Source organism: Gossypium hirsutum, chromosome D12 (genome assembly GCF_007990345.1).
Source record: "Gossypium hirsutum isolate 1008001.06 chromosome D12, Gossypium_hirsutum_v2.1, whole genome shotgun sequence".
NCBI lineage: Eukaryota > Viridiplantae > Streptophyta > Magnoliopsida > Malvales > Malvaceae > Gossypium > Gossypium hirsutum.
In genome coordinates this window covers 5096059-5108986 of record NC_053448.1, presented here as the reverse complement: position 1 = coordinate 5108986, position 12928 = coordinate 5096059, and the positions used below count along the sequence as shown (strand labels likewise).

The following is a 12928-nucleotide window of genomic DNA, read 5'->3' as shown; positions in this document are numbered from 1 at the left end:
ATATATACAAAAATAAATAAATAAATAAACCATTTTATTCGAACATTACATTTGTGTTTGTTTCTGTGTAACGTAAGTCATGTGGAAGTTAACAATACATAACAAATTTTAATTTTTTGAATAAAGGAAGCATCGCATCTGGAATATTATTTGGACAAAAATAATTCTATCAATGCTAAGGCCCCAATGTATCCTTGTACAGAGAACATGTTGCCTTCGTATGTCCTGGGTTTCTACACTACTCTCATAATCTCTGTTGATTGTCCCTCTCTCGAATATCCATGTTGTTCCTTATCCTTGTAGAATTCGGGTGACCTTTTGAGACGCGATGCAGCTCATTGTTTGACCCTAACTCATACGGCGCGTTGGACACCGGCGACCACATAGTCTTATCTAGGACAATCGAGAATTCAGGACTCTACACACTGTGGATTTGTTCTAGTCAGTAGACGTCATTGATGTAAGACGTGTGCTCAATTAGTATGTTCTCACATGTGGCAATCATATGTGTGCTTGGGAACCGAAGTACTTCAAATCTCCCACAATTACAAGTCCCTACTATTAGGTTCACATGATAGGATGCCGTCAACATGTCCTGCTCAAGCCTAGCATGCTTCGTGATGTAAAAATAGAGGTTTCAATGTGAGTGGCACGTTACATATATAGTGTTCACCCTCGCTATGTTCCGTCAGCTCTCCTTCATGACTTCATTTTACCACGTACCGCTGCCCACTATCTGTCCAACATATGTTGTTACCACTATATGTTTCCTTGGAAAACGAGGTCACCAAAAAATAACGCGTCTTCTTTAGTATGGAATTGATGCACTCAGCTAAGTTTGACGTCATATACCCGTATCATAGGCCTTGTCGTATAATTGCATCTATTATTGAAACAGTATATTCGTTAGGTACACTGCACCTTAGATGTTGATGGTGCTTAGGTTATTCAGTATTTCATGGAATTAACGTTGGACGAGCTCGTAACTTGTCGAGAAACTCTTACCCATTAGTGCAAAGAACAAACACCTGGATAGTGGAAGCACTATAATGTATATACTAAATAGTTGGTAGTACAAACTCATGTCAATGACTACGTCTCGCTCATTTTCTAAAGGATATTTTTTGTGGTAGTTCGATCCCACATGTCATAAGCAGTATCGATGATAGGTGTGATCCTAGAGGCTACCATGTTACTTAATCGCGAACAATATTTTTGGTCCCTTGTCCGATATGATAAATATGTCTGGCTATGAGCAAACGTGGCAGCGCAATCAGCTGAGGAAGAAATCCCAGTCATCTATCGTTTCTCAAGGAGTTATCACAAACGCTATCGGCAGAAACCTCCAATTACTGTCTTAAGAAACGACCAGCAAAAAAAAATGTTGATACCTTTCGTACAACTAGTTACCGCCAATTTGAACTAAGGGCTTACAGTACCGGAAAGCCTCTCTGTATTGTTCAAAGGTCCAAAAGATTCGATGGAACACTCTTTTCCCAGGGACCAATAGATTGCCCAAGTACACTGAGTGTGTTTCCAGATTGGTTGTGGAACCTGATACATATCGATCCAATACCTGACGCCATTGCCATAGATAGTTGTACGAATTGTCCCACTCGTGATGCAACTTATCCACAGTCTTCTGTTTCACAACCCACGCTTTATAGTACGTTAGAGTGTACTCTTACTGGAAGCGGATGTTCGCAATCAACACCAGGATTGGGATCCTGGGACTCGCATTTACCATCAGTACAATAATGTCAAAAATCATATCCGAATCTAGCCTCGGATGGTCTTAACTTGCACCTGCCGCAACATAAGTATGTGGACCGAAATACATTTTTATCGTCCACAGCTTAGTTTTCTTATGGAGAGACGACATTATTTTCCACTTGCACCCGTACTCCCCAATTATTCTGCATCTCATAATGTGCTCCTCGGGTATCTTGAAAAGTTGCTTGTACCCTTAGCAAGAAAGAAAATTTTTTTAAAAGAAGGCCCACCCAGTTGGGTGTGTTTTCTCTAACAAAATTCTTCTTCCCAGAATTAAAAGTCCGACGTTTTGTATTTTTTAGCCGCTTTAATCACATTTCGAATATGTTATTCTCTCCTGCAATGCGTTTTCAATGAAAGAGTTTTTTTTGCAAACAAACCCTTTCTTGCGCCTATAAAAAGGGTCACACACACCAAGCTTCAATTGCCCCTCAAACATCTTTTACCACACACTCTTCACCTCTACTTCATAAATCATTTTTCGGTCCTAACAAAAAATATATCCTTAATGTTTGAGCTATTCTTGAGTTGCCGGTGATGCAATATCGTTTTGAACCACACACATTTCATATATCATGCCGATTGGAAACTATTACCTCTGAAGCCTATCGCAAGGAAGTTAGGTTCGGGGTGGAGTTCTCAATCGATGACCGTTATGCGGTAATGGATCGGGGTATAACAGGAGAGTTAGTTGACGGTCGTTACTCGGCCACGAGCTCAATATTTTCGAATACCAAAAAATGATGCCCTATAAATACCATACAGAAGTTTGATGGCATATTCATACAAAAAAACTCTGGGACTTCTCGCTATAATCAATGTAATTTTTTTCTCTATTTCCAGGCAATCAGTACCTTTAACCTTCCTTTTTATTCTAATGTTGGCATCGTCATGGGCGTAAAAGAACTCTTAGGCGGGGAGCGACTGTTGTGGTGCAGTAAAGGTGATGCTCCTTTCGGGGTAACAACATTTTTCTTTATTAAACAAGCCACTAATAACTACAACCGTTGTTGCACCATTCGAGTTTAACCTCTACTGTGCTGGAGCATCCACTCTCCACATGAAAGCCCTCTTGTGTCCACTTCGGTGTCAGCCTTTGGATAAAAATGAAAGGTCAAAGATATCGGCTGCTTGGAAATAGAGAAAAAAATTACATTGATTACACCTGAAGTCCCCAAAGTTTTTCCGTATGATTATGACCTCAATATTATATATGGTATATATAAGGCATCGTTTGTGGGTCTCCAAAAAGCTAGAACTCCTGATCGCGTAACGACCATCACCTGGCCCCCCGATTATACTTAAACCTATGACCGCATCACGGCCGCCGACTAAGACCTTCACCTAGACTTCGACCCCTAATCGTATCAAGCATTATTACCCCCGAAACTAGATTTTCCCACGATGGGTTTCTAAGGTGATGGTCTTATCCCGCCACGACATATGAAATGTATGTGTTTTGAGGTGCGTTATCATATCCCCGACCCCTTAAATCTACTTATAAACTTTCACACTTTCAGCCGAAAACTCTAAACCCTTCCAAAAAACCCTAATCTTTAGAATTAAAAAAAATCTAACCCTAAAAACCCTTACCCTAAAAAATCGATTAGGGTTTTTAAGAGAGAGAAATGAAAAGCGCGCCCAGCTAGGCAAGCTTTCCTACCACCTGTGCAGAAACCGCGCCTAGCTGGATGTGTTTTTTCTCTCCTAAAATCGGCCTATTTTCCTAAATAAAAAAATAACTCAAAGGTCTAATTAAAAAACAAAATCAACATATTCTGCTTATTTTACCAAATATTTTTATAATAATACATATTTTGAACAAAAAATAATTAGAGAAGCCACCACGTGACATCTTGTGATTGGTGGATTTTTTTTCTTAACATTCATTTAAGAATTGGACTAAAAAACATAATAGAAGAATATTTTAGGCATTAAAGTAGGAAAATAAGTAAACTTTAAGGGCTAAATTATGAATTAAGTATTTTTTTACTTTCTGGGTTAAAATATGCTATTAGTCCTTGTACTCTTACAAAATTTAAGATTTAATCCCTATACTTAAAATTTAAAAATTCATTTTTTTTACTTTTTCAATTTAAAAACCGTAGTTTAATAATCATCAACATCAATGATAATTTTTGTCAAAATTTATCAACTTAACATGTTAATTTATTATTAATCATATATCACATCATATGAAAATAATCTACTCAATTATAACAGAAAATACTAATAGTGTTAATATTGGACTTGGACTTGGACTTTATCATAAAGAGCATTTAATTGTTAGCTTTTTAAGTGTAAAGACTAAATCTTAGATTTTGTCAAAGTACAGGGACTAACCATGGAATTTAACTCTTTTTTTTCGTACAAAGAGTGAAAAAGGTGGAAGTTGCCAATCGAATTCCTAATTAATTAATCGTTGGGACTAAACCAATGGTCTCGTTTTCCAAATTATTTAGCGATGATCTGCTGCTACTGGTGTTTCGGGCTTTAGAACCATGGTTCTGCGGCGTTCCTTGCTGAATTCGTTGCGTTTTTCGTCTACTTTAACACCCAAAGCGGCTTCTTCTAAAGCCAATGACTTGTATACAATGAACAAGAAGCTTTCCGATATAGTAAGAACTGGCAAAATTCACGAAGCCAGATCCATGTTTGATAAAATGGGGGAAAGAAACACGGTAACATGGAATTCCATGATTAGTGGGTATGTTAAGCGACGAGAAATGACCCAGGCGCGAAAGCTTTTCGATGAAATGCCTGAGAGAGATATCATTTCTTGGAACTTGATGATTTCTGGTTACGCTTCATATTTGGGGTACAAATTTCTGGAGGAAGGGAAAAAATTGTTTGAACAAATGCCCAGGAGAGATGTAGTTTCATGGAATACAATGATTAGCGGGTATGCCAAGAGTGGAAGGATGGATGAAGCCATAAGGCTTTTTGAGAGTATGCCTGAGAGGAATGTGGTTTCTTGGAATGCTATGATTACTGGGTTTTTCCGTAACGGTGATACTTTAAGTGCTACTCAGTATTTTGAGAGGATGCCTGAAAGGGATTCTGCCTCTGTTAATGCCTTTGTGTCTGGTTTAGTTCAAAATGGTGAATTGGATGAAGCTGCCAGGGTTTTGATTGAATGTGGGAATAGGGACGGCTGGAGTGAAGATTTGATTCCTTCTTGTAATACTTTGATTGCGGGGTATGGTCAGAAGGGAAGGGTAGATGATGCCCGAAGACTATTTAATCAAATCCCATTTAACAGCGTCCAAGCAGATGGGAGAAATGGGGTGTTTGAAAGGAATGTGGTGACATGGAACTCAATGATCATGTGTCATGTGAAGGCAGGAGATATTTTTTCTTCTAGGGAGCTCTTTGATCAAATGGTGGATAAAGATACTATTTCTTGGAATACCATGATTAATGGCTATGTTCAAATATTAGATATGGAGGAGGCCCTAAATCTTTTTAATATGATGCCTAAGCCGGATAACATGTCTTGGAATTCAATGATATCAGGGTATGCTCAGATGGGTAAGTTAGAGCTTGCTCGTGATTATTTCGAGATGATGCCCCAGAAACATTTGGTTTCATGGAACACCTTAATAGCAGGGTATGAGAAAAACGAGGATTACAAAGGAGCAATTAAGTTTTTCATACGGATGCTAGGTGAAGGAGAGAAACCTGATAGACACACACTATCTTCAGTTCTCAGTGTCTGTACCGGGCTTGTGGATATGCAATTAGGTATGCAGATTCATCAGCTGGTCTCTAAGACTGTTATTCCAGATGTACCTATACAGAACTCTCTCATTACAATGTATTCAAGATGCGGGGCACTGGTCGAGTCACGGACCATTTTTGATGAGTTGAAATCTCCAAAAGATGTAATCTCTTGGAATGCAATGATCGGAGGATATGCATCGCATGGTTTTGCTTTAGAGGCTTTAGGATTCTTTGAGTTGATGAAGAAGAACAAAGTTCAGCCAACCTATATAACATTCATTTCTGTTTTGAGTGCATGTAGGCCCGCAGGATTAGTTGATGAAGGTTGGGCATATTTTAAGTCCATGGTAAGTGAATATGGCATTGAGCCTGGAATTGAACATTATGCTTCCCTGATTGACAATGTGGCTCGACACGGTCAATTTGAGGAAGCCATGGATTTAATCAAGAGTATGCCGTTTGAGGCAGATAAGGAAGTTTGGGGTGCATTACTAGGTGCCTGTAGGCTGCATAATAATGTAGAATTAGCTAGAGTTGCTGCTGAAGCATTGATGAGACTGGAACCTGAAAGCTCTGCTCCATATATATTGCTGTACAACATGTATGCTGAAGCAGAACAATGGGATGCTGCAGCAGAAGTTAGAGAAATGATGGAAAGAAACAACATCAGAAAGCAAACAGCATACAGTTCCATAGGCTCCTCTTGTTGCTGATCGGAACGATGCATTCCTATCAGTTGGCCACTCCATATTTAATTCACAGCTCTTCATACACACTGAAAGTAAGACTTCAAATTTTTTTTTTTTCATTTTGGTAGTGTAGCATTGTGCTATGTGTTCTCCATGCACCTGGTAGATTTCCATTTTCTCAATGTTATATTTGTTGTTTTTTGGAATCCAGTCCATTCATTCTTTACCCACATTCATGGCTTTATAATTTGAAGGCTCATTTAACAAAAATTAAACTTTAAAGCTTCATTCTTTATAGCAAAGTCTGGCCATTGACAGTAAAATTCAGAATTGGCAACACTGATTAGCACCCTTCACTATATCTTTCTACGGGGATGATTTATTAAGGAGCCGGGAGGGGACGGCCGTAACCCTTTTTTAAGTACAAGTGTTTTTACTTATTTAAATATTAAATAAATGAAATTGGTTTTTATTGTACATGATTTAACCTCGTATATATGAATTTCAATTTCGTGTAATTATACACGCGAAACTTTAATCGTGATTTAAATGTACACTTGAAACTTTAATTTTGATTTAATCATACACATTTAAAGAAATAAATATATCAATTTATTTTTATATTGGATAAATATAATTGTTTTGTATATGCAATATATTAACATAAAATGATGTTATATTAATAATTGTTTTAATAATTTATAAAAATTGGATTAAATCAAAATTTTATGTATAAAATTACACAAAATCAAAGTTTACATATAGAATTACACATTAAAACGTAGTTTATGTATAATTTTGATATTTATCTCCTTTGTCATTTAAATAAGACAAGCCATAAAGACACTACTTAAAACTGTTTTTTTTCTTAAATACAATTGTTAATCTCTTAAAAAAATTAATATTACCAGTTAACTTAAAATCAATTTAACCAAAAAAATTATTTAAAAAATTGAATATTAATATAATGATAAGTTCATTTTTCACTATTTTTATATAAGTTTTTAATAAAATAAATAAAAATGTAATATCTACAATTTAAGCAAAAGCTTAATGAAAGTTTACTTATAAAAATAATTTTACCTATAATTTAATATTTTTATTATTTTGTGTAAATATAATTTAAATATTAATATTTTAATAATGTAAGGGTGATAAAATCGAGTAGAATATTATAAGAGTGAGTATTTGAAATACTGACAATTTACTCTCTTTTTTAATTTCACAAATAGTTTTAAAAAATTGACAATTTACTCTTTTTTCACAAATAGTTTTAAAAAATTGACATGTCTTTTTTTTTTTAATTTCACAATAAGTTCTTTTTTTTAATGTCTATTTTTTAATATTTTTTATAAAACACTTGTCAATCCCTAATCTTACTTGTGAAGTCTAAAAACTTCACTCACTTTTGGACTCGATATTTTCCGATATTATAATTAGGGTAAACTATAAACATAGTCACTTTTGTTTACTTCAGATTACATTTTAGTCACTTATGTTTGAAATGTTACATTTTAGTCACTTATATTATTGTTTTGTTACGAAGTAGTTACTCTGCCGTTAAGCGCCATTACCTCTCTAACGACAATCCTATGTGACAATCCAAATAGATTTTAAATGTCAACTTGGATGTTTACCTGGGATAATAATAGTTTCTTCAGTAAAAATGGAAAAGAAAACAAAAAAAAGAGGCAAACGATTTTTTTTCCAATTCAAAGTGTAATTAATTTAAAATTTTCAATTAATAAATTTATTTAATTAAAAATCTATTCTCATCCAATTGGACATTCAAGTTGGCATTTAAAACCCATTTGAATGGTCACCAGGGGCAAAGCTAGAACAATTTTTTAGGGGTAGAATGAAATTTTAATTTTTTATAGTCTATATATTTATAATTTTTAAATGATTAAATCAAATTTTTATTATTTTAAGAGGACAAAGTATAATTTTACCTTTACTAATTTAAAATTTTAAAAAAAAATTAAAGGCTTAAATAGTAATTTTCTATTTTAGGAGGGCCGGGTCCCATACCAGCCTCCTAGATTCGCCTCTAATTGCCACGAATAATTATCGTTAACGAGAGAGTCACCACCTTGTAACAAAACAATATCTTAATAAACAAACAACATACATTAAATTTAGAATAAAATATAATTTATAAATTAGAAAAAAAATCTCTTCAGACCAGTGGTAAGCTCAATTATGTTTGCAGAACTCTCGTAAAAACGGCGGAAAGAGAGTGTTCGTTCATTAGAAACTCTGAAACCAACGCTTTAATTCTACAGCCCCACCCCCCCCCCCAAAAAAAACCAATTTCTCTATTAACTGGCTCTGATTTACCGAGTCATGATGAACAACCCAGAAAACCTTTCTTTCATTTTGGTTTGAGTTCCCCTTGTTATAACCATATTTCCCTTCTTTTTTTTTAAATAAAAAAATTTGACGATGAAGAATAAAAGGGCAAGGACGAGCGTGGACAAGGCCGTGGTTGATGTTTGGCAACGTGAAGTCGGGGAACTCTCCACTAGGAATTTCGCTCACCGCCTTGCTGCTTCCGAGGTCTATCTGTTTCTTCTTCTCCTTCTTCTTTTTGCTGCTTTTAATGGGGTTAGTGGTTATTCGTTTATGAACAGTGGGTAACTGTATTCATTGCCCTGATTCTGGTTGATTTTGTTAATTTATAACTCTCTTTGATCTGGGATTGCGAAAACAAATCATGAGGATTATTGATAGGTAAAGCAATGATAAAAATTGTCTTCTTTTACAATGATTTTATCAGAAAAAAATTACCTTTTTCCTTCAAACTGAATGGTTAACTCAGAAATTCCAATGTCTGCAATATTGTTTTTTAGCCCTTGTAATTATTGTTAGTCTAGTATGCTGTCATTTGATGTAATTGTTGTTGATCAGAGTTAGCTCCTTGTGTAAATTTGTGCCTTAATGTTTTGAACTAGTGGATATGCTTATTGGCTTGCTAATGTGGTGCATAATACAAGTGTGACAGACCAATGGGCAGAATATAACTGAAAGGTGGAAGTAACAAATTTAATATCCTTTACAAAGTTCCATCTTGCAGTAGGTTTTGATTAGTTAATTGTTGTTATGTACCAGGATCTTGTGCTCCGGCTTGACATTTACAAGAAACTTGAAAAGCACCGAGGTTGTGTCAACACTGTGAGCTTTAATGCTGATGGTAACATTTTAGTCTCTGGTTCCGATGACAGGCGGGTTATACTATGGGATTGGGAAACTGGGAATGCCAAGCTTGTTTTCCAGTCGGGACATGTCAACAACGTATTCCAAGCAAAATTCATGCCCTACACCGATGATCGCTGCTTGGTTACCTGTGCTGCAGATGGCCAGGTGAATTCTTATTTATGAGTGCAACTTTTTAAAAAAAAATGGTAGGATCAGTTTTCAAGATGAAGCCTCTTTCAGATTGAGCACAAATATTAATATCTTATTATATTATATAAATTCATCCACCGCTGATTCATTAAACAATTTTTTTCTGGAGCCAGGAGATCAAAGTAGTTCTATTTCAAGACCTTGTTACACAGTATGAAAGACTTTTGTCATGCATATAGGATTATTTATTTATTTATATTCTAAATTATGGCAACCCTTGAGTTGGTCTACAAAATCCTCAAATTCAAACGGTTGGCTCACAGTAAGTCAAAACAATCTTTTCTCTCTTTTAATGTGATCAAGTTTAAAAGCTAACTTTTCTGAGCATCTTTGTTTTCAATCTTTTCCTCTGTATGCGAAAGATATTATTAGTCTCTCAATATCATGAATTCTTTCAACGTTCTGCTATATTTCACACGGTGATAAGTAGCAAAGTGTAAAAGTTCTGTTAAACTGCAAAATTTTTATCAACCTCCAGCATGAGCAGTGTTGCATCCATATATTTTCTGTCGAGTAGTTTTTAAAATTGGACTTAGACGACTAAGAAGCTAACATGTAGCATTTGCTTTGGCAAAGACCTCTATAGAGTGAATTAAGGAGTTCTTAACCTAAATAAAAATGGTTTCTTAATTGTAGGTTCGACATGCTCAAATCTTGGAGCGCGGTGTTGAAACTAGGCTGCTAGCCAAACATCAGGGGCAAGTTCATAAATTGGCCATTGAACCAGGAAGCCCTCATATATTTTACACTTGCGGTGAAGATGGATTAGTGCAGCATGTGAGTTATGTTTAATTGCAAGTACCTTTAAATTCATTTTAGTTGATAATTTACAAACATTTATGATTTATCGGATTGAAGCAAAAATGGTTGGTCAGAGAAATTTTTTATTAATCATAAACGGCTGAATCGGGAAAATCTTTGAGTGAGTTCAATTCTGATATCAAGTTGTTTGCAATTGATCCTTTTCTTATCATCTTATGTTTCTTCCTACCTGTTTTTCTTATTAAATGGCTTTGGGCCATATAAATGCAGTGTCTTGGATAGGACAAATGCTAAAAAATTGTCATATCATAACCTCATAATCGGTCTTTAAAAGGAAGTATATTGATATTTATATAGGCTGCTAGCAGACTACCGATCCTAATCCTAAAAGAACTAAGTCTCCTATTCTAAAGAAAATACTTTACTCTTATTAGAAGACTAAATAAACTTGACTTAAAAACAAAGCCTAATAGGATAAAGAAAACTACACTAAGATACTAAACCCTGATATAAGTGTAAAAGACTAAACTGTATGAGATGTTACAATTAGCCCCATAAATACATCAAGGTTCTTATTTGCATTCTGCATCAAGAGCATAATCTCAAGTCTACATGCTCATGTTATTCTTCTTCTGAATTTTTTATCTGGATCTTTTTGTATCTGACTTATACAGCCTGTTACACATCACTTGCATTTCAGATTGACCTTAGAACTGCAGCAGCTACAGAGCTTTTTGCATGCCATGCAATTGGTGATAGCAGGGGTTTCATCCCAGTTATCCAGCTCAATGATATTGCAATTGATCCAATGAACCCAAATCTCTTTGCAATTGTAGGATCAGATGAGTATGCTCGACTATATGATATTCGCAAATATAAGTGGGATGGCTCAACTGTTTTTGGTCAACCTACAGAGTATTTTTGCCCCCCTCATTTGATTGGTGATGATCAAGTTGGAATAACGGGCTTGGCCTTTTCAGATCAGAGTGAGCTTCTTGTCTCCTACAATGCTGAGTTCATCTATCTCTTTACACAGGATATGGGACTGGGACCCAATCCAGTTTCATCTTCTCCATTGTCTGGTAGTGATGCAAGTGAGATGGGCCCTGATCACTCAGTTATGTCAGCATCAGCTATGGAAAAAGCTGATGAAAAAGCTATTCCTCAAGTTTATAAGGGACATAGAAATTGTGAAACAGTGAAGGGTGTGAGCTTCTTTGGACCTAAATCCAAGTATGTGGTCAGTGGATCTGACTGTGGCCGAATATTTATTTGGAATAAGAAAGGTGGAGCACTTCTTCGTGTTATGGAGGCAGATAAACATGTGGTCAATTGTACTGAATCTCATCCTCATACCACAATTCTTGCTAGCAGTGGAATTGAGAAGGACATCAAGATATGGACTCCAATGGCTGCCGAGAAAGCTACTCTTCCAGCAAACATTGAACAGGTATGTCTTGTCTTCCTAATCTCTTACCAGGAAGAAAGAACTATAAAAAAAAATAAATAAATAAAAAAGAAACAACGCTAGTATTACTTTTCAGGTTATAAATAAGGTATTAGCTTTAGACATGAAATGCAATTTACTTGTCAACATGCTGCTTGACACAATAGGGCAAAACGGTAGAAACATCCCGCACCATTCTTCCTTATTAATTCTCTCTCTTCCAATAGAGACAATAACATATGATTTGGTTCAAGAAATAGAGCGACAAAAGTGCCTATTACAATGTGGTTTTGGTAGCTCTTTAAACTAATCTTTTGTGAGAGTTGGAAGGAGGTTTCGTGATGTACTGAGCTAAGGTCCAATGGCTTTTAGTAATGTTTTCTTGTTTAGTTTTTGTTTGAGATAAATTATTGTGTAATCTCTTTCAGTCCGCCCCTCTGGTCCAATATTCATGTACTCCTAGGAATTTTGCAAAAGGTAAGGAATCTGACAAGTATTTTAGATGCCAAGGAATGTATTGGCTTGCTGTTGTTCATTGTGTATATTCTCACGGATTGGTTTGTAAAATGATAATATGAGTTCTACAAAAATGGCAGAAGTAGAGGAACTAATCTCTGTCATTACTCCTTTGCAGAAGGTTCCAAATCCAGCCTTCCTTTGGTTGCCCCTTGTTGAGAATGAAGATGATTATTATTTATTATTTGATGTTGATGTTACTGATGACGACAACGACGATGAGGTCCATGAGGATGAAGATGACAGTGATGACTATTTTCATGATGTTTATGATGATATTGATGCTGCTGATGATGATGACAACGATGATGATGATGACAATGATAATGAAGTTGATGACGACGACGACGATGATGATGGCAGTGAAGATATCGAAGGTGGTGATGATAGTGAGTGTTAAGGATATTGATGACAGTTAATGACAATACTGTAAAAATTTCTTGGTAGTTATGATACATACTGCTGATAATTATGATGATTGTAATGTTGCTTTTTCTGTATGGGGTTCAAAGTTCGAACCAAAACATAGGGGGGCTGAATGTATGGAGAACTAAATGAAAAGACCCAATGTTGCCATTCTAAAACTTATATTGATGGTGATACTTGTGCA

General features: G+C 35.6%; 2 protein-coding genes across 5 annotated transcripts; both read left to right on the top strand.

Annotated features, from left to right (window-relative positions):
• The first annotated feature begins 4170 nt into the window (after window positions 1-4170).
• On the top strand, window positions 4171-6391 carry LOC107945078 (pentatricopeptide repeat-containing protein At1g62260, mitochondrial). The gene has a single exon (XM_016878926.2). It carries the CDS (start codon window positions 4275-4277, stop codon window positions 6207-6209), a length of 1935 nt encoding a protein of 644 aa, XP_016734415.1. The 5' UTR covers window positions 4171-4274; the 3' UTR covers window positions 6210-6391.
• A 1975-nt stretch (window positions 6392-8366) lies between these two features.
• On the top strand, window positions 8367-12928 carry LOC107945074 (DDB1- and CUL4-associated factor 8). Of its 4 annotated transcripts, none has more exons than XM_016878921.2 (5): window positions 8367-8744; window positions 9297-9548; window positions 10230-10370; window positions 11056-11805; window positions 12437-12928. In XM_016878921.2, exons 1-5 carry the CDS (start codon window positions 8631-8633, stop codon window positions 12716-12718), a joined length of 1539 nt encoding a protein of 512 aa, XP_016734410.1. In that variant the 5' UTR covers window positions 8367-8630; the 3' UTR covers window positions 12719-12928. The 4 variants fall into 4 exon arrangements, with proteins under 4 accessions (XP_016734410.1, XP_016734411.1, XP_016734409.1 ...); XM_016878922.2 differs by having other exon boundaries at window positions 8377-8744; window positions 12440-12928; XM_016878920.2 differs by having other exon boundaries at window positions 8380-8792; window positions 12440-12928.